The 18,630-nt window shown below is 48.2% G+C and overlaps 2 protein-coding genes across 2 annotated transcripts; one reads left to right on the forward strand and one right to left on the reverse strand.

Moving 5' to 3' along the window:
* Positions 1-974: 974 nt before the first annotated feature.
* LOC109755696 (protein FAR1-RELATED SEQUENCE 5) lies at positions 975-4,753 on the reverse strand. Its single transcript, XM_020314587.3, has 7 exons — positions 4,665-4,753; positions 4,469-4,549; positions 3,340-3,598; positions 2,625-3,237; positions 2,074-2,534; positions 1,696-1,983; positions 975-1,554 (listed from the first exon to the last, which is right to left on the reverse strand). The coding sequence occupies exons 2-7, from the start codon at positions 4,540-4,542 to the stop codon at positions 1,246-1,248; spliced, it is 2,004 nt and encodes a 667-aa protein (XP_020170176.1). The 5' UTR covers positions 4,543-4,549; positions 4,665-4,753; the 3' UTR covers positions 975-1,245.
* A 2,739-nt stretch (positions 4,754-7,492) lies between these two features.
* LOC141027392 (uncharacterized) lies at positions 7,493-8,254 on the forward strand. Its single transcript, XM_073504401.1, has one exon. It carries the CDS (start codon positions 7,493-7,495, stop codon positions 8,252-8,254), a length of 762 nt encoding a protein of 253 aa, XP_073360502.1.
* Positions 8,255-18,630: the final 10,376 nt, after the last annotated feature.

Here is an 18,630-nt window from a genome sequence, read left to right on the forward strand (position 1 = left end):
CCCGTCTGAAGCGCCTAGCATTCGTGAACAAGCGGTCCTTGTGGGCGAGATCGACAAAAATTCGGCATTTATTCGGTGCGTAGTTTCTCCAAATGGCCGGCGCAAGGCTGTCCTTGGGCCGCGACTTTCAAACCGCTTGGTAGGCCAGCTTAGTGGTTAACGGTTTGCCTGCCTCCCTCGAAATTCTTCTGTCAGCAACCTGCAAATTCACGTTTACCGAAGCCAGAACATTGCGTAGATCAGCAAACTCGCACTCAGCCATGTTAGACAGCCTGGGGGTCAGGTCCAAGGTTAGGTTGTTCGAGCCCAGAGCACGAGCCACCGGAGTGTGGATCCGATTGGAGTGAGAGAACAGAGCCGGGAAAAGTTGTGCTAGGGTTTGGGTGGTGTTAGGGAGCCAAAGGTCGAGCCAGAATGAGGTAGTAGCGCCGCTGCCAAGTTGCACTCGAGTGTTTGAACGAAAGAAATCAAGGTCTTTCATGATATCCCGCCAGATAGGGGTAGAATGAATATCGTCCATTCCCACGTCATGGGTGCTAGACCATCCGTACATGGAGACAGGGTAGGAAGGTTGTCGCGAAGCCGCACCGTCGTGTAGCTTGGAAATGTGTTTGAGGAGGAGGCAAACATTCATTTGCGTTAGAGAGAGGAAGCCGAGGCCTCCATTAGCGAAAGGAGCGCACACGATGTCCCAAGCAACTTTGCAGTTACCCCCGGTAACCGTGTCTTGGCCCGTCCAGAAGAAGGCTCGACAGTGTTTCTCAATCTCTTGCACAGTGCCGGCGGGAAGAAGAAGAACGCTCATAGCATAGATTGGCAGGGCCCGGAGAACGGAGGGGACGAGAATTGCCCGCCCGGCCAAGGACAAAAGAAGTCCCCGCCAGCCGGCCAAACGTTGGTCGACCTTAAAAACATTTTTTAAACTTCCCTAAAAAAACATCTTCCAAAAAAATTCCCTAAAAAACACGGTAACCTTTTTAAACTTCCTAAAAGGAACTCAAAACATTTCTTAAAAAATTGCGAACAATTTTGAAATGCCGAGTTTTCCAAAACACAAATAAGTTTGAAAAATATGGTGCCAGGCCGTTGCCGAACATGTAAATATACTACTGGTCTGGCCTAGTTCATACGTGGTCAGGTTCAGAGGTTTACCCACACTAGCAAAAATAAGAAACCAAAAAGACCGTGCCTTGCGAAGCATTGCAGAGGCCTCGGACAGGCTTTCAGACATCCGGGGGCAAGTAATCAACGCTTCCACCTCGGCTTCCGTGACGCCGGCTTGTTGCTGCGGCGGCGGGGCACGGCCTCTGCTGCGGCCAATTCTCTGTTCAGTTTGCCGATGCCCCTCATGACGATCTCGTAGCACCGATCATCCTCACAGGCTAGGCGCGCTAGGTCTAAGAACTGGTCATGCATCGCGGAGTGCCTGCATTGCTGGCACGTGTCCGTCCGAGGTTCGCCGCGGCAGTGCACCTGGCACTGGAGCGGCTTGGCTGTCCAGCGTGGCATGACGTGTAACCTTGGTATTTCACGCACGCCCAGGTGGATCATCACCTGAAAAAAGATTCGAAGCCTGAAGATGTTGAAATGTGTGTACATATGGATCTAATAGTAAACATGCAGATAAAGCTAGTAGGAGAAAGAGAATACTGCGGATGGACGGAAGATAGTAGTACTGACAGAGAACTGTTGTACCTTGACAGCATGGCAGCAGAGCATCCCCGTGTGCTCGAATTGCTTGCACACGCACATGAACGCTTCGCCGTCTTCTCTAACATTCACCTCATATTCCACCCTAGACCATTTCTCCCTAGTTTCACTGCTGGGACGCCGTGCTATGTACCTCAGGTTGGGGATGACTGCCTCCACCACGTAAGGTTCAGATTCGCGTATGGTTTGCACAAAGTGTTCGTACACCGGTCTTGTGTACACCTCGCTGGCGTGCTTCTCGATTGGTAGATTTGTTCTCAGAACAATCTCATCCTGCACGAAAAACAATAATTCATCCTTAGTCTCAGCTTATCTTGAATGCACATATGAAAGACGTTAATTTCCTGAAATTTTTAAGCTTACCATAGTAGTCCTCTGCTCCTGAAACCCATAGTCTGGTTGTTTTTCGGATCGCAGTTTCTCATACTGTAGGGCAAAAAGCTCCATTGAGCAATCCCTTGGAACATGATGTTGTTTCAGAAAGTGTTTCGCGCTCTCGCTCTTATGTGTGCTGGTCAGTGTAGCACAGAATGTGTCGCTGAAGTATGCCTTGACCCACTTGTGCCGCACCTCATAGATCTCCTTCAGAAATGGATGATTCTCCAATCCATGCTCCTCTAGCAGCATCTCCCATGCTCTCTCAAACTCATCAGCCGTCAGCGTGTCGTTCAGAATTTTGTGGAGCCCCACTCGGAAGCTACTTGTTTTGGTGTAATGGAAACCAAGGTAGTCCTTTGCCCTGCGAAGCACATTCCACTTGAACCATCTGTGTGTGGTGGATGGCAGTACCTCCAATACGGCTTCCTCAATTGCCTCGCAGCGATCTACAGGATTTTACACAAAACAACTTAGATTGGCAGTGCTGCAGAAAAATACTATTGGGTAGGGAAAAGTGTGTACGGAAGCAATCTTACCGGTCAGTATAGTTGTGGGGTGTTCCCTACCCATTAATTGGAAGAACTGACTGAGCACCCATTTGTAGCCCTCTGTTTTCTCGTTTATCATCAGCACCCCACCAAGCAATATGGTCTCAAAGTTGTTGTCGACTCCAACAAAAAGGCCGAACGGCGTCCCATACTTGTCCGATCTGTAGGTGGTGTCGAAGATAATCACATCACTAAAGTATTGGTACTGAAGGCTCTGGCCACTGGTCCAGAGTAGTGGCCTTACTCTCCAGTTACTATCAAGCTGCAAACCAGTATAACCAAATGTTGGATCCTTTGCTTTGATCCTAGCAAAGGTTTCCTCTGTCTTCTGGATATCATCAGACAGCGGATTCTTTGCATCATTATCATCAATGTGTGGCACATTGTTTTCCCTTAGTTGACGAATCAAGCCCCTTGTGTTCTTGTCAATACTACTATGAGACTGCCAAGATGACCTCTGCGCACACATCTTAGAAAGTGGATGGTTATGCCCAACTTGATGCTCACACACACGCCATCCGTCATCTCTGGATCTCAGCAAAAGAATTGACGCTTTGCATTCACACCGACGAAATGAATCGCTGTCCTTGGATGGTTTACCCTGTAGAACATAACATTTTCTGAGCATTGGTACTGGGTTGAGACCAACAACACAAAAATCAGAAATACTACCTTAACTACAAGGGGAGGATGAATGTCATACCTCACACGCGCAAACAAATTGCTGTATGCATTTAGTTCCATGAGAATCCATACTACTGGATCCATACCTAACTCCAAAACCAGATTCCCAGGAATAAATGTTGTAGAATTCATAAGCCTCGTCAATAGAAACGAAGGAACTCCCGACAGTAGGATTGACCACGGCCTCAGTTTCCCTCTGCGCAAACCCTGCAATCGCCTTCTCCAGCGCACGAACACGATACACAGAAGCAGATCCATGTTCATCTTCCAGACGCGCCCTACATAATTTGTTATCAGCAACTAGTTGCATGCACGCACCCGCAAAAAAAAAAAAAAAAAACTAGTTGCATACACAGAGATTGGTGGTAAGTTGCTGAATGAGAGTACAGTTTCCTTAATTTGCACCAGCCGACAAACAACAGAACATTATCTGAATATAACATTCAAAAAGTATTGAAGCACCCACGTGTTTCTCGTATCTGAATACAACAATCTCGGGACTGCAACTAGCAAATGTAGAACTGTAGTATAGAAACACAACCAGGCTCTAAATGTTTTTGCCTATCTAAACATAGAAGGTTCACAAAGTTGGAGATATAAAAAATGAGTGTAAATGAAAAAACTAAGATATGTACTTCGAGTTCAACAATCCTACAGTTTGGGTTCTTAATTTGCAACAGCCGGCACATGAAGAAACAAATCGAATATATCTACAATTGGGCTGTGAATATCAATGAACAAAAGTAGAGAGTACTGAGTACATGCTCTGGATTGGGATTGTAGCACCTGTGCAGATCGATCGATGCATTTAGTTACCGCAGTAAACACAACTGTTCATAATGATTTACCACAAACTTGGAACAGGCAAGTAGAGAGCCTGACTGAATTTGTTTGGGCGCACATCACAAGCAGCAAACTACTCCTAATAACCTAAAACCCTAACCCCCAAATCCTTGTGGATTAACTAATCAAGGAGTCCTACATCCAGCGATTATTATTAATGCACGATTAGTTAATCCGCAAGCCCTGTTCCATGGAATTGGATCGCAATCATCCAGATCCAGCTAACCCCCGGGCCCCTCGACGGAGACACACCCAGAAGAAAACTGAACAGCACACAGCACCTAGCGCGACGGCGGCGCGAGTACCTAGGAGGAGGGGCGGCGTCAGCGGCGCCATGGGCATGCGGGTGCGGCGGCGCCTTCTCCTTCTCCTCCTCCATCCTGATCCTGTACCAACGAAGCGAACGGAACGAACCGCCCGCGTTTAGTTACTTCACCGGCCGGACCGGAGCGGCGAAGTTAAACAAGGAAGGGGTAGGAGGATGGATACACGCCGGCTGACCTCCGCCGCCCTTCCCCGGCGGCGCGAACTCCGCGGCCGTCTCTTCCGCCCGCGGCGGTTGGGATGAATATTCTTTTTTCGAGTGAATTACACTTATTTTACGACGTAGACTGTCACTTTTTATTGACAGTCACTTATCATTTCGCCTTGCCTTGGATTTTTAAAACTTTAAAACTTATTATTTCACTTAATCCTCAAAAAAATTATTTCACTTTGACCAAAACGTGCAATACATAATATTGTAGAAATGAGGTTACATACACACTAGTGTAAAATGTGGTAGAAAAAAAGTTACCTAAACATATCCAACTTGGATCTAATCCTCAAGATCTCATCGAAACAAAGACAACAGTGAAAGCACATTGTGGTTTGGAGGCTCCATTTGAGCAGAGTGCATTTTGATTTATTTTTTTTGTTTATTCATACTAGTTGTATCGCACTACTCAGATTTGCTATTAAAAATTTTGACTGCTCAACAATGCCATTCTTGCATTAACTTTGTGTATGATGGAGGCTTGTCAAGATGGTTTACACCATCTAGAGGTCTCCGGCCGGTACTTATTTTTATTATGTGTGAAGGGGTTCTCTGCTTTGCTTAGAAGAGCACAAGAGGCACAACATATTAAGAGGGTGTCTTTTGGGAGCACTAGCCCACGTGTTACACACCTCCTCTTTACTGATGACAGTATAGTTTTCTTGGAGGGGACTAGTGTCAACATGGTGGCTCATAAAGGAGATTATGATGAAATATAAAGACGCTTCTGGTTAGCGTATTAATCTCCAAAAGTCGACTATTTTCTTTGAAAGCATTCACGGATTTTGTAAAAATAGTTCAAGGATTTAAAAAAGATCATCAATTTTAAAAACAATATCTTTCGAAAAAAAAGTTCATTGATTTTGAAGAAGAGTTCATCCATTTCGAAAAAAGTTCATTGATATTTTTAAAAAGTTTATGCATTTAGCAAAGGTAAAAGAAAACAAAAATAATAATAAGAAAAATAAAAAGGCAAAATAAAAATAAAAACAAAACAAAACCATTCCAAAAAATGAGGAAACATAAAAAAGAAAAAGCAAATAAGAACGAAGGAAAGAATGAAAAATAGGTAAGCAATCACATCAAAAGAGGGTGGCTGGGTGGTTATGACGGCTTACTTTGAACCATGAAGTCACTGGTTTGAATCGTATTGGGCTCACTGTTTTTTGTGTTTTAAAAAATCAGAAGAAAATGATTAGATAGTCCGCCCAGCTCGCAGGAGGGTGTGCCCTATTTTGTAAAATGACCTATAACGGACGCATAACGAGCGCTCCTATTCAGACATTGATGCACGTCCCCTCTCGTTAGGGTTCTTGTTCCTCTCGGCGGCGACGGCGGTTCCCCGTAGAGATCTTTTCTCCCCTGCCGTCCTCCTCCATCGCCGGTCTGTCAGGGCCTCTGGATCAAGGTAACGGGACGAGATTAGGATAGCTAGGGTTCCTACCGTCCGCGGAAAGAAAAGAAACCACGGGCAAGAGATCAGATCGATGGCTGAAGCAGCGGAAAGTTCGGGCTCCTCCGAACTCGAGGCGATGATGGAAGAATTGGGACTCGAGGAGGATGATCTGCAGGATGTGATCGTGGAAGAGGATGAACTCCCGGAGGAGGCGACCCGCTGGATGGCGATAGCTAGGATTCACACCGATAAACCCTACAACCAGTATTGGTTCTTTCGGAACATGAGGGTGGCCTGGGATCTAGCCCAGGAGGTGAATATCAAACCACTCGAGGAAAACCTCTATACGATGCAGTTTTCGTGTCTCGGTGACTGGGAAAGGGTTATGGAGGACGGACCGTGGAACTTCAAAGGGAAGGCAGTCATGATGGCACACTATGATGGATTTACAAAGCCCTCTTCCATAGAGCTCAATAAAGTTGAGATGTGGGTGCAAATACATGACTTCCTTCAAGGATACTTCTCCAAGATCAGAACATTATCATCGACGGTCGGCGAGTTCATCTATGCCGAACCAATGGCGCAGGACTTTGAAGGGAATTTTGCGCGAGTGCGTGTTAACATTGATGTCACAAAACCTCTGAAGAACATCGTTTCCCTAGTGGTAAAGAAGAAGGGAGAGGTTCAGAGGGTGCTCTTCAGGGTTAAGTATGAAAGGTTGCCTGACTGGTGTGCGGTCTGTGGATATCTTGGTCACACTTTCAAAGAATGCGGGGACGGAATTCACCTCCCAAAGGCACTAGTGTTCAAGGATCTGAGAGCAACGTGGTTTAGAGGCCCAGGGAGAGGCCCTAGAGAAAGCTCTGGAAATAGAAGTGGCCGAGGCAGGGGCCGTGCTGGCCGTGGAAGAGGCAGAGGTGGCATGCAGCAGAATTCCCACACGCCCAGGAAAGAGGATGAAACTGAGAAGAATGCGGTGGATGTTGAAATGACAGAGGTAGAGAGGAATCGCAAGAGGGGTGCTTCTCCTGTTGTTGATCCCAAGAACTCCCCAAATCCTCCCATTCACAATGGAAAAGGAGACATGCCGCTGCTACTGTCGGCTCCAGAAATACCGCCGAGCCCCTCGTCGAAGCAGGAGCCGAAGAGGAACAAGGCAACAGCTACATCTCAAGATAAAGGTCCAGTGAAGAATTTAGCTCCAAGCAAACCCATTGATGCACATTTGGCGGGCCCCCATGGGGGGTCGCGCCAGGTGCAATGAGTCTACTATGCTGGAACTGTCGTGGGGCTGGCAAACCCGCGATAGTTCGCGAGCTTCGTGATCTCACGAGGCAACTTGCCCCCTCTATAGTTTGTATTGTTGAGACTCAAATAGAGGGCTCTCGAGTAGAGAATATGGTAGGATCTTTAGGCTATGAAAAACGTTTTTTAGGGAGCAGCTCTGGTAGAAGTGGGGGCCTAGGAATATTTTGGAACGAGGAAATAAAGCTTCAAGTTGTTGGTTATTCTGAGTATCACATTGATGTAGTAGTTGATGAGTTAGTGAATATGCAGACAAGGATCACTTTTGTATATGGGGAAGCGCAGGTTAGTGAGCGCTATAGAACGTGGGACTTGCTTCGTGGAATAGCAGGGTCCAACAATCAACCATGGGTTGTTATGGGCGACTTTAATGAAGTACTATTGCCAAGTGAGCATGATGGAGTTGGGAATAGAAGCCAAGCTCAGATGGATTCTTTCCGTGATGCACTTGACACTTGTGGTTTAACTGATATCGGTTATAAGGGAAGGGACTGGACTTTCGAGAAAAAAGTGACAGGTGGAACGTACACAAGGGTACGGCTAGACAGATGTGTTGCTAATACAGCACGGTGCATGGCATTCCCTGACTCGATCACAGAGCATAAGGAAGCGGCATCTTCTGATCATATACCCATGTTTCTCGACGTGGAAAAGATGCATGCATGCAGGCAGGGCCGACACAGCTTTAAATATGAGCTTTGTCGGGAGAGGGATCCCACTTTGCCGGACGTGGTGCAGGCTGCATGGGCGCGGGGCCCGATAGATTCTGTCGCTGGCATGTGCGACAAGCTACAACCGTTGGCAAGTGATCTGTCTCATTGGGATCGCCACCACTTTGGCAACGTATCCAAATAAGGCAGCTGCAGAATCTGCTACAGGAGTTGCGATGATCCCAAGGTAGATCGGGTCTGGCAGCAGCAGAAATAAATCAAGGTAACTGACCAATTGGTGGAACTTTATCATCGAGAAGAAATTTTGTGGAGACAAAGGGCAAGAATAGAGTGGCTTAAACACGGTGACAAGAATACTTATTTCTTTCATCTCCGGGCAAGTCACCGTCGTCGGAAAAATCAATTTAAGGCTCTCCAACAGGACGATGGCCAAATAACAGAAAATAGTGAGGAGATGGAGTCCATGACAACTGATTTTTATAAACATCTTTACACGTCAGAAGGGGTTCAAGATATGGAGCAAGTACTAGAAACAGTGCCAAGGAAGGTAACCGATGAGATGAATGCCACTTTAAACGCTCCCTATGATGGTAAGGAAGTTAAAACCCGCTCTCTTCCAAATGTTTCCCACCAAGGCTCCCGGGCCGGATGGTTTTCCTGCACAGTTTTTCCAACGTCATTGGGAGACATGTGGAGAAGAGATCACCCGGATGGTTCTATGTATAATCGATGGAACGGAGTCAGCTAAATGTATAAATGAGACCATTTTGGTCCTAGTAATGAAGGTAAAGAACCCCACCCTTCTGTCCCAATTCCGCCCAATTAGCTTATGCAACGTCTTTTATAAGATCGCCTCAAAAGTAATATCCAATCGCCTAAAGCTAGTCTTACCTGACATTATATCTGAGGAGCAGTCTGCTTTTGTGCCTGGAAGAATGATAACTGACAATATTGTTATTGCATATGAGTGTTTGCATTTTATGAAGATAAACAAAGCAAAGAAACACCAGTCGTGTGCTTTGAAGTTGGATATGATGAAGGCATATGACAGGGTAGAATGGCCGTATCTCAAGGCTATTATGCTCAAGCTGGGGTTCGCTGAGAGGTGGGTAAGTATTGTCATGAATTTAGTATCCATAGTGAATTTCTCTGTTATGTTCAATGGAAAGAGGCTAGAGGGTGTTAAGCCCTCACGTGGTATAAGACAAGGGGATCCGATTTCACCATACTTGTTCTTGCTAGCAGCAGAGGGCCTATCGTGCCTGCTAAAATCTAGAAGACAGTCATCCAACTTGGAGGGGTTACACGTGGCACCGTCGGCACCTGGGGTTAACCATCTCTTATTCGCTGGTGACAGCCTATTGTTTTTCAAGGCAAATAGTGTGGGAGCTGAAGAGGTAAACCAAGTCTTGGACACTTATTGTAGAGCTTCTGGTCAGAGAGTCAACCATGCAAAATCATCTATTTACTTTAGCAAAGGAGTTCCAGAAAGCGTCCGCAATGATATCAAGGTTGCCCTAAATGTACCCAATGAAGCCCTGAATGAGAAGTACCTCGGTATGCCCTCTGATATTGGTAATAGTAAGAATGGAGCATTCAAATATTTGAAATATCGGTTATGGAGTAAAGTGCAAGGTTGGATTGAAAATTCCATGTCTTCTGCGGGTAAGGAGGTACTTGTTAAATCAGTGGCCCAAGTTGTCCCTGTGTACTCTATGTCTTGCTTTAAATTGCCGAGGGGCCTATGCGAGCACCTAAATAAGTTGATAAGGAAGTTTTGGTGGAAACCTGAGGATGGAAAAAGGAAACCACATTGGGTTTCTTGGAAGGAGATGATCCAGCCTAAAGAAAATATTCCTACGATCACGCAAGATCTATCTAGGAGAAGCATAGCAACGAGCGGGGAGAGTGTGTCCACGTACCCTCGTAGACCGAAAGCGGAAGCGTTAAGTAACGTGGTTGATGTAGTCGAATGTCTTCGCGATCCAACCGATCAAGTACCGAACGCACGACACCTCCGCGATCTGCACACGTACAGCTCAGTGACGTCCCTCAAACTCTTGATCCAGCTGAGGCCGAGGGAGAGGTTTGTCAGCATGACGACATGGTGACGGTGATGATGAAGTTACCGGCGCACGGCTTCGCCTAAGCACTACAACGATATGACCGAGGTGTGTTTCTGTGGAGGGGGGCATCGCACATGGCTAAGCTAGAGAAACTTTGGTGTGCCTTTGGGGTGCCCCCTCCAACGCATATAAAGGGAGCAGGGAGGAGGAGGCCGGCCAGGGGAGGAGGCGCGCCATGGGGGGGCAATCCTACTCCAAGTAGGATTCGCCCCCCCTTTCCTATTCCAACAAGGAGAAGGGGAAGGAGAGGGAGGAGAGAAGGAAAGGGGGCCGGCCCCCTAGTCCAATTCGGTTTGGGCTAGGTGGGGCGCGCACCACACCTTGGCCTGCCTCCTCTCTTCCACCAATAGGCCCATGAGGCCCAATAACCCCCCGGGGGGTTCCGGTAACCCCCCGGTACTCCGGAAAATACCCGATACACCTCGGAACTATTCCAGTGTCCGAATTGAAGGAAATATGCCCTATAGGCAATAATAAAGTTTTTATTTATATTTCCTTATATCATGATAAATGTTTATTATTCTGCTAGAATTGTATTAACCGGAAACTTTGTACATGTGTGAATACATAGACAAACAGAGTGTCACTAGTATGCCTCTACTTGACTAGCTCGTTAATCAAAGATGGTCAAGTTTCCTAGCCATAGACATGAGTTGTCATTTGATGAATGGGATCACATCATTAGAGAATTATGTGATTGACAAGACCCATCCGTTAGCTTAGCACGATGATCGTTTAGTTTGTTGCTATTGCTTTCTTCATAACTTATACATGTTCCTATGACTATGAGATTATGCAACTCCCGAATACCGGAGGAACACTTAGTGTGCTATCAAACGTCACAACGTAACTGGGTGATTATAAAGATGCTCTACAGGTGTCTCCGATGGTGTTTGTTGAGTTGGCATAGATCGAGATTAGGATTTGTCACTCCGATTGTCGGAGAGGTATCTCTGGGCCCTCTCAGTAATGCACATCACTATAAGCCTTGCAAGCAATGTGACTAATGAGTTAGTTATGGGATGATGCATTACGGAACGAGTAAAGAGACTTGTCGGTAATGAGATTGAACCATGTATTGAGATACCGACGATCGAATCTCGGGCAAGTAACATACCGATGACAAAGGGAACAACGTATGTTGTTATGCAGTTTGACCGATAAAAGATCTTCGTCGAATATGTGGGAGCCAATATGAGCATCCAGATTCCGCTATTGGTTATTGACCGGAGATGAGTCTCGGTCATGTCTACATAGTTCTCGAACCCGTAGGGTCCGCATGCTTAACGTTCGATGACGATCGGTATTATGAGTTTATGTGTGTTGATGTACCGAAGGTAGTTCGGAGTCCCGTATGTGATCACGGACATGACGAGGAGTCTCGAAATGGTCGAGACATAAAGAATGATATATTAGACGATGTTATTCATACATCGGATGAGTTCTAGGGGTCACCGGATAAATATCGGAGTGCCGGAAGGGTTATCGGAACCACCAGAGAAGTAATGGGCCTTATTGGGCCTAGGGGAGAGAGAGAGGGGCTGCCACGGGCTGGCCGCGCGCCCCCTCCTTCCTTCTCTTTCCCCCTCCTTCCTTCTTCTCCTAGTAGGACTAGGAAAGGTGGAGTCCTACTCCTACTAGGAGGAGGATTCCTCCCCCCTTGGCGCGCCTATGAGGGCCGGCCGGCCTCCCCCTCCCTCCTTTATATACGTGGGGAGGGGGGCACCCTAGAACACATAAAAGTTGATCTTAGCCGTGTGCAGTGCCCCCCTCCACAGATTTCCACCTCGGTCATATCGTTGTAGTGCTTAGGCAAAGCCCTGCGTCGGTAACTTCATCAACACCGTCACCATGCCGTCGTGCTGACGAAACTCTCCCTCGGCCTCAGCTGGATCAAGAGTTCAAGGGACGTCACCGAGCTAAACGTGTGCAGATCGTGGAGGTGCCGTGCGTTCGGTACTTGATCGGTTGGATCGCGAAGACGTTCGACTACGTCAACCGCGTTACTAAACGCTTCCGCTTTCGGTCGAGGAGGGTACGTGGACACACTCTCCCGCTCGTTGCTATGCATCTCCTAGATAGATCTTGCGTGATCGTAGGAAATTTTTGAAATACTGCGTTCCCCAATAGTGGCATCCGAGCCAGGTCTATGCGTAGATGTTATATGCACGAGTAGAACACAAAGAGTTGTGGGCGATACTAGTCATACTTCTTACCAGCATGTCATACTTTGATTCGGCGGTATTGTTGGATGAAGCGGCTCAGACCGACATTACGCGTACGCTTACGCGAGACTGGTTCTACCGACGTGCTTCGCACACAGGTGGCTAGTGGGTGTCTGTTTCTCCAACTTTAGTTGAATTGAGTGTGACTACGCCCGGTCCTTGTTGAAGGTTAAAACAGCACACTTGACGAAAAATCATTGTGGTTTTGATGCGTAGGTAAGAACGGTTCTTGCTAAGCCCGTAGCAGCCACATAACACTTGCAACAACAAAGTAGAGGACGTCTAACTTGTTTTTGGAGGGCATGTTGTGATGTGATATGGTCAAGACGTGATGATATAAATTGTTGTATGAGATGATCATGTTTTGTAACAGAGTTATCGGCAACTCGCACGAGCCATATGGTTGTCGCTTTATTGTATGCAATGTAATTGCTTTACTTTATCACTAAGTGGTAGCGATAGTCGTGATAGCAATAGTTGGCGAGACGACAACGATGCTTCGATGGAGATCAAGGTGTCAAGCCGGTGACGATGGTGATCATGACGGTGCTTTGGAGATGGAGATCAAAGGCACAAGATGATGATGGCCATATCATATCACTTATAGTGATTGCATGTGATGTTTATCCTTTATGCATCTTATTTTGCTTAGTTCGGCGGTAGCATTATAAGATGATCTCTCACTAAATTTCAAGGTATAAGTGTTCTCCCTGAGTATGCACCGTTGCGACAGTTTGTCGTGTCGAGACACCACGTGATGATCGGGTATGATAAGCTCTACGTTCACATACAACGGGTGCAAGCCAGTTTTGCACACGCAGAATACTCGGGTTAAACTTGACGAGCCTAGTGTTGGTGTCAAAACCGGCGGATCTCGGGTAGGGGGTCCCGAACTGTGCGTCTAAGGTCGATGGTAACAGGAGACAGGGGACACGATGTTTACCCAGGTTCGGGCCCTCTCTATGGAGGTAATACCCTACTTCCTGCTTGATTGATCTTGATGAATATGAGTATTACAAGAGTTGATCTACCACGAGATCGTAATGGCTAAAACCCTAGAAGTCTAGCCTGTATGATTATGATCGTCCCTATGGACTAAACCCTCCAGTTTATATAGACACCGGAGGGGACTAGGGTTGTACAAAGTCAGTTATAGAGAAAGGAATCTTCATATCTGGACGCCAAGCTTGCCTTCCACGCCAAGGAGAGTCCCATCCGGACACGGGTGAGAGTCTTCGGTCTTGTATCTTCACATCCTATCAGTCCGGCCCATGTCCAATAGGCCGGACGCCCGAGGACCCCTTAGTCCAGGACTCCCTCAGTAGCCCCTGAACCAGGCTTCAATGACGAGGTGTCCGGCGCGCAGATTGTCTTCGGCATTGCAAGGCAGGTTCCTCCTCCGAATACTCCAAAACAGCCTTCGAACACAAAGAACGTGTCCGGATCTACAAAACAAGTACCATACACAACCACAGAGAGTATAATATTTCACGAGTCCAATCCACTGACAACTTTTTGTAGCGTGATGCTACGTCACCACCCGGTCATTATTTCAAACCGTTTTTTGGCTTGCCGCTCCATGTTTTGAGACGCGGTTTCATTGGCACGTCTTGTCAAAGCAGAGATCATGTCCCCTTATTACGGGATTCTCATTAATACGGGCGTGGGTAATCCAACCGCGGCGCCCGCGCGGCCCTTGGGAACAGGCGAGTTTTAAGGCGAGTGGGGAGGCGCTTGATATTCACTGCCTTTATAAAGGGATAAGGATTCACCCCTTTCACCCATGCCTTCTCTCTCTCTGCCCACCCATTCGAGCTCCAACGCCCTAGTCCTCATCTCTTCCGCCTCAAGAAAGCACTCCGATCATGTCTGGATCCGGAGCGCAGAGCAAGTGGATGGTCTCCTCCGTCAAGGAGAAAGACATCACCAGGCTCCGGGAGGCTGGATATTTGGCCAAAGAGGTCGCCCACCGTCTTCCCACCGAGGGACAGATCGTCCCTACCCTAGAGCCCCACGAGAGGGTAGTGTTCATCCCCCACTTCGTCCGCGGGCTGGGATTTCCACTCCACCCATTCGTCCGCGGGCTTATGTTCTATTATGGGGTGGATTTCCACGATCTGGCCCCCAACTCCTTCCTCAACATCTCGGCATTTATTGTAGTGTGCGAGGCCTTCCTCCGCATCTCACCCCACTTCGGATTGTGGCTGAAGATCTTCTATGTGAAGCCGAAGGTGGTGGATGGCCAACTCGCAGAGTGCGGAGGTGCCATGGTGAGCAAGATGCCCAACGCCGTATGGCCCAAAGGCACTTTCGTGGAGACTGTCAAAGGGTGGCAAAAACAGTGGTTTTATGTCACAGAGCCTCGCGACACCACCTGGGCCGAGGCTCCTGAGTTCAGGTCCGGGCCCCCGATGCGGCTCACCTCCTGGCTAGAGAAGGGCCTAGACTGGGCCTCGTCGGACGAGCTGACAGCGCTGCAGACGCGCATCAAGAGCATGGTTGACAAGAACATCAACCTTGTCAATGTGATCCAGGTGATGCTCTTTCGCCGGATTCTTCCATGCCAGAGCCGGACCTGCAATTTGTGGGAGTTCGATCCGGCCAAGCACCAGACCCTGCAACACTTCTTTGGCGTTACGCACGAAGGTATTTGGAAGGTGCTCTTCAAGGCCAACGAGACATGGCCAAAGGAGACCGAAGACCGTGGGTACAACCTGACCCACCCCGCCAGTCTGGTAAGTTTTTCCGTGTTTTCAAGGCGTATCCTTTACTTACATACTCAAGGCGCATGTCTAAGATTCCCCGTCTTTACTTTTTCAGGGATAGACGAAGAAGGCGGAGCTGATCAAGAGTCTGGCTCCGCTGCCCGAAGACCCAGCAATCCCACTTCTGACGAAGATGCTGGTTCCGACGCCCTTCCAGGCACCGGAGAAGCAGGCCAAGAAGAAGGCCAAGGGGACCAGATGTGTCCTCCTCCACAAGGGCACTTCGGACGTGACGTCCGAAGACGCCGAGACCCAGTCCTCACCCGCCACCGACGAGGAGGAGGAAGAAGAAAGAAACTCCCCCCTGAGGGAGGAAGGAAGAAAAGGGCGGCCTCCATGCGTTTGAAGGCCGAAGCGTCCAGGAGGGGTAGAGCCTCCCCTGCGGACGATACCTCGCCGGACACAGACAACAGTTCGGAGTGGCGCCCCAGGGATAAGCCCCCGGCCGGATCGTAAGTATTCAGAGGCTCTAACGCACTTATATGTCCGTCTCCTTTATTTCGCAATTCTAATGCATTGAACCACATGCTGCAGTCCGGCCCATGACAGCTCCCAGCGATCCTCGTCGAGGGGTTGGCTGGATCCAAAGGCTATGGACAGCGATTCGCTGCCGACAGCCACCTCTCCCAAGGCCACGGACGACGCCGAGACGGTGTCCCGAAGGACCTTCACGGGCCAGGGAGAGACATAGAGGGCCATTAAGATGGCGCCGGAGGGCGAAACCTCGGCTGCCGGGCACCTGGGGGAGCAAGTCCCCCTGGAGGCTGGCGATGGGGGCCATGTCTAGTACGGCCCCAGCCGAATTCTATTCCGGAGACCCGTACAACTCCGGAATCAAGTAGGCAGCCTCCTTTGAAAGAACGAGGTGCACCTATCCCACCGGTGCCCTCTGTCCATCCGCGGATACTTTAATGGGAGCGATGCGAGGCGCTTCCATCATGGAAGAACACAGCACCCTCATGGGTACGGTGATTGAGAAGGTTCAGTCCGCGAAGAGCAGACCGAACGAAGCATGCACAAGCCTTCTAATAGGCTTTGAGGTAAGCAGCGCAATTATGTAAGAAGAATGTCACAGCATAGACAGTAGCCCCTGAGACTCTGTCCGGTGTTCGGAAAGAAAAGCCGGACGGAGGATCAAATGAGTTTCGCAAGGGACTAACCATACATGTCTATGTGAATAAGCAGGCATCGTTGCTGACTGCGACCTCCCACGCTGCCGAAGTCTCCAGACTGAAGCAAAGTCTAGAGTGGGCCGAGGAAGAGCTCGACCGTGTAAAAAGCTAGAGGACAAGCAAGGTATGCCATGACCTTCTGTATATAAAAAATGATAGACGATTTGTATTGACCGCAGTGCCATGATATTTGTAGGAGCGGCGACCAAGGTGGAGGCCCTTAAAAAGGCGCTGGCTGAGGCCAAAAAGAAAGCGGCAAAGGAGCAAGCCGCCCATGAAAAACATGAGGCCAGGGTGGGTGAGGTCCAGCAGGAGCTCCAGGACGCCGTTAAGAAATGCGAGTCCTTGGAGCGCAACATTGCGGATCAAGAGACCGAACTCTCCAAGGCTCGCCAGAGCGCACAAGAGGCCCGGGTTGAAGCCCAGGGCGCCCTCCAGGAAATCCAGGAGGCCAAGAAAATCGCGGCGGGTAAGGCTTTTATTATGCAAAGCAGGTATGTGAAGAAGAGGTATCTCTTACTAACCCGGATTTGGAGTTCTCCAGGGGCGTTTGCGGATCTGCCGCGCAGTGTTTCTGACGCTGCGGAATTCTTCCGAGCCAAAGAGGGGTGCTCAACGGAGAAGCTGTTCTGGTCGCAATACCTTGCGCCAGAACATCCGGTGCCCTTTAGCGACCAGCTAAAACCGCTAGTCGAACTGCATAGGGTGGCCGAACTAGCCATGAAGGATTTAATAATCCGACTGTGGCCTGCCGAAGCTATACCCAGCAGCTACTTCGGGCTCCGGCTTGACATCATCAAGCGGTCAGTCTACATCGAGGGTGCGCGGATGGCCTTTGCCCGCGTCAAGGTGTAGTGGGCGAAGATGAACGCCGTCAAGCTCGCGACCGAGGGACCGCCCGCTAGCAAGGAACACCGCACGCCCGAGCGGTATTTTGATGATGTCCTGGAGGGATCCCGCACTATAGCGGAGCAATGTGTGAAGGACATTATTTTTGAATGAATACATTCATGTTATCCTGTCCTGTATGGGGAAACAAAGCTGATATGTAATATAATTCTTGTTATTATTTATCATTATTTAAAATTTTACCTCCTGTGCGGCCGTTTTTATTAAATCTGAGAGTTGGCCAGTCGTCGGCTTCAGCACCCACGTAGGTAGTACGGGGGTGTTCGGGATGGAATCTAAACACTCTTGATCCAAAAATTTGGTCCTTGAAGGAGGTGTTTAGCGCAACGAACCAGGCAATCGGACTATGTGGCTTTATCACCCTCACTTAGCCATAGGAGTTTAACAATAAAAATGTAGGCGCAGCCCCTAGTTAGCATTTTAATCCGGACTAGGGTGCTGTAAACACCTGATCGGGCTGAGGCCAATCCGTCGCATAATGCAGAAAAAATCGTGAAAGATTTGTAACCTTCGAACAGCTGACCGGCTCACGCCGCATCATGATAGTCAGTTTTCGGCTTTCTCTACTGAGGTGCTCATCTGGATAAACCAGGACACAATCGCAGTAGTTCTCCCTTTACTACTCTAGCCAATAGAGCGGAACGTAAGGTAGTAAGCACAGGAGCCGGGCAACCCAACTATTGACCAAAGACATGATTCGAAGCCAATGCATATAATGCTAAAATTTGGGGCGCCGAACTGTACTGTAAAAGTGTTTGGACTTTGTTGCCATAGTATGGAGCGTAATGAAGCCCCTGGCCAATTAAAGCGTACCAAAGTGTACGTGTGCAATCGATAAGGATAATGAAATAAAATGAGATTGTACGCTAATGCCACGTAAGTTGGGCCGCAAATAGTTCTCGTTGTAATTTGATTGATACGTCAAAAGTATTTGTACAAGTAGTGCGATAAGCAACCTGGCCATTTAACATGCCAAGACCAAGGGGGAGCAGCGTGCAGGTCCTGAAAACAGGTAGGACGATCATCGAAGAGAAAGTCTAGAGATTCCCCCACATGTCTGTGCCGCCTGCCACCTGTTGGAAATATGCCCTAGAGGCAATAATAAATGGTTATTATTATTTCTTTGTTCATGCTATAATTATGTTATCCGGAAATCGTAATACATGTGTGAATACATAGACCACAACGTGTCCCTAGTAAGCCTCTAGTTGACTAGCTCGTTGATCAACAGATAGTCATGGTTTCCTGACTATGGACATTGGATGTCATTGATAATGGGATCACATCATTAGGAGAATGATGTGATGGACAAGACCCAATCCTAAGCATAGCTCAAAGATCGTGTAGTTCGTTTGTTAGAGCT

Source organism: Aegilops tauschii, chromosome 1 (assembly GCF_002575655.3).
Source record: "Aegilops tauschii subsp. strangulata cultivar AL8/78 chromosome 1, Aet v6.0, whole genome shotgun sequence".
Lineage (NCBI taxonomy): Eukaryota > Viridiplantae > Streptophyta > Magnoliopsida > Poales > Poaceae > Aegilops > Aegilops tauschii.

Bases quoted from the DNA above. Each gene is read 5' to 3' on its own strand.
- LOC109755696 (XM_020314587.3), bottom strand. From the start codon at position 4,542: ATGGAGGAGGAGAAGGAGAAGGCGCCGCCGCACCCGCATGCCCATGGC. The intron at 3,599-4,468 runs GTACTCGCGCCG...CAAATTATGTAG, and splicing joins GACGCCGCCCCTCCTCCTAG to GGCGCGTCTGGAAGATGAAC. The intron at 1,984-2,073 runs GTAAGCTTAAAA...TTTTTCGTGCAG, and splicing joins AGGAGCAGAGGACTACTATG to GATGAGATTGTTCTGAGAAC.
- LOC141027392 (XM_073504401.1), top strand. From the start codon at position 7,493: ATGGTAGGATCTTTAGGCTATGAAAAACGTTTTTTAGGGAGCAGCTCT.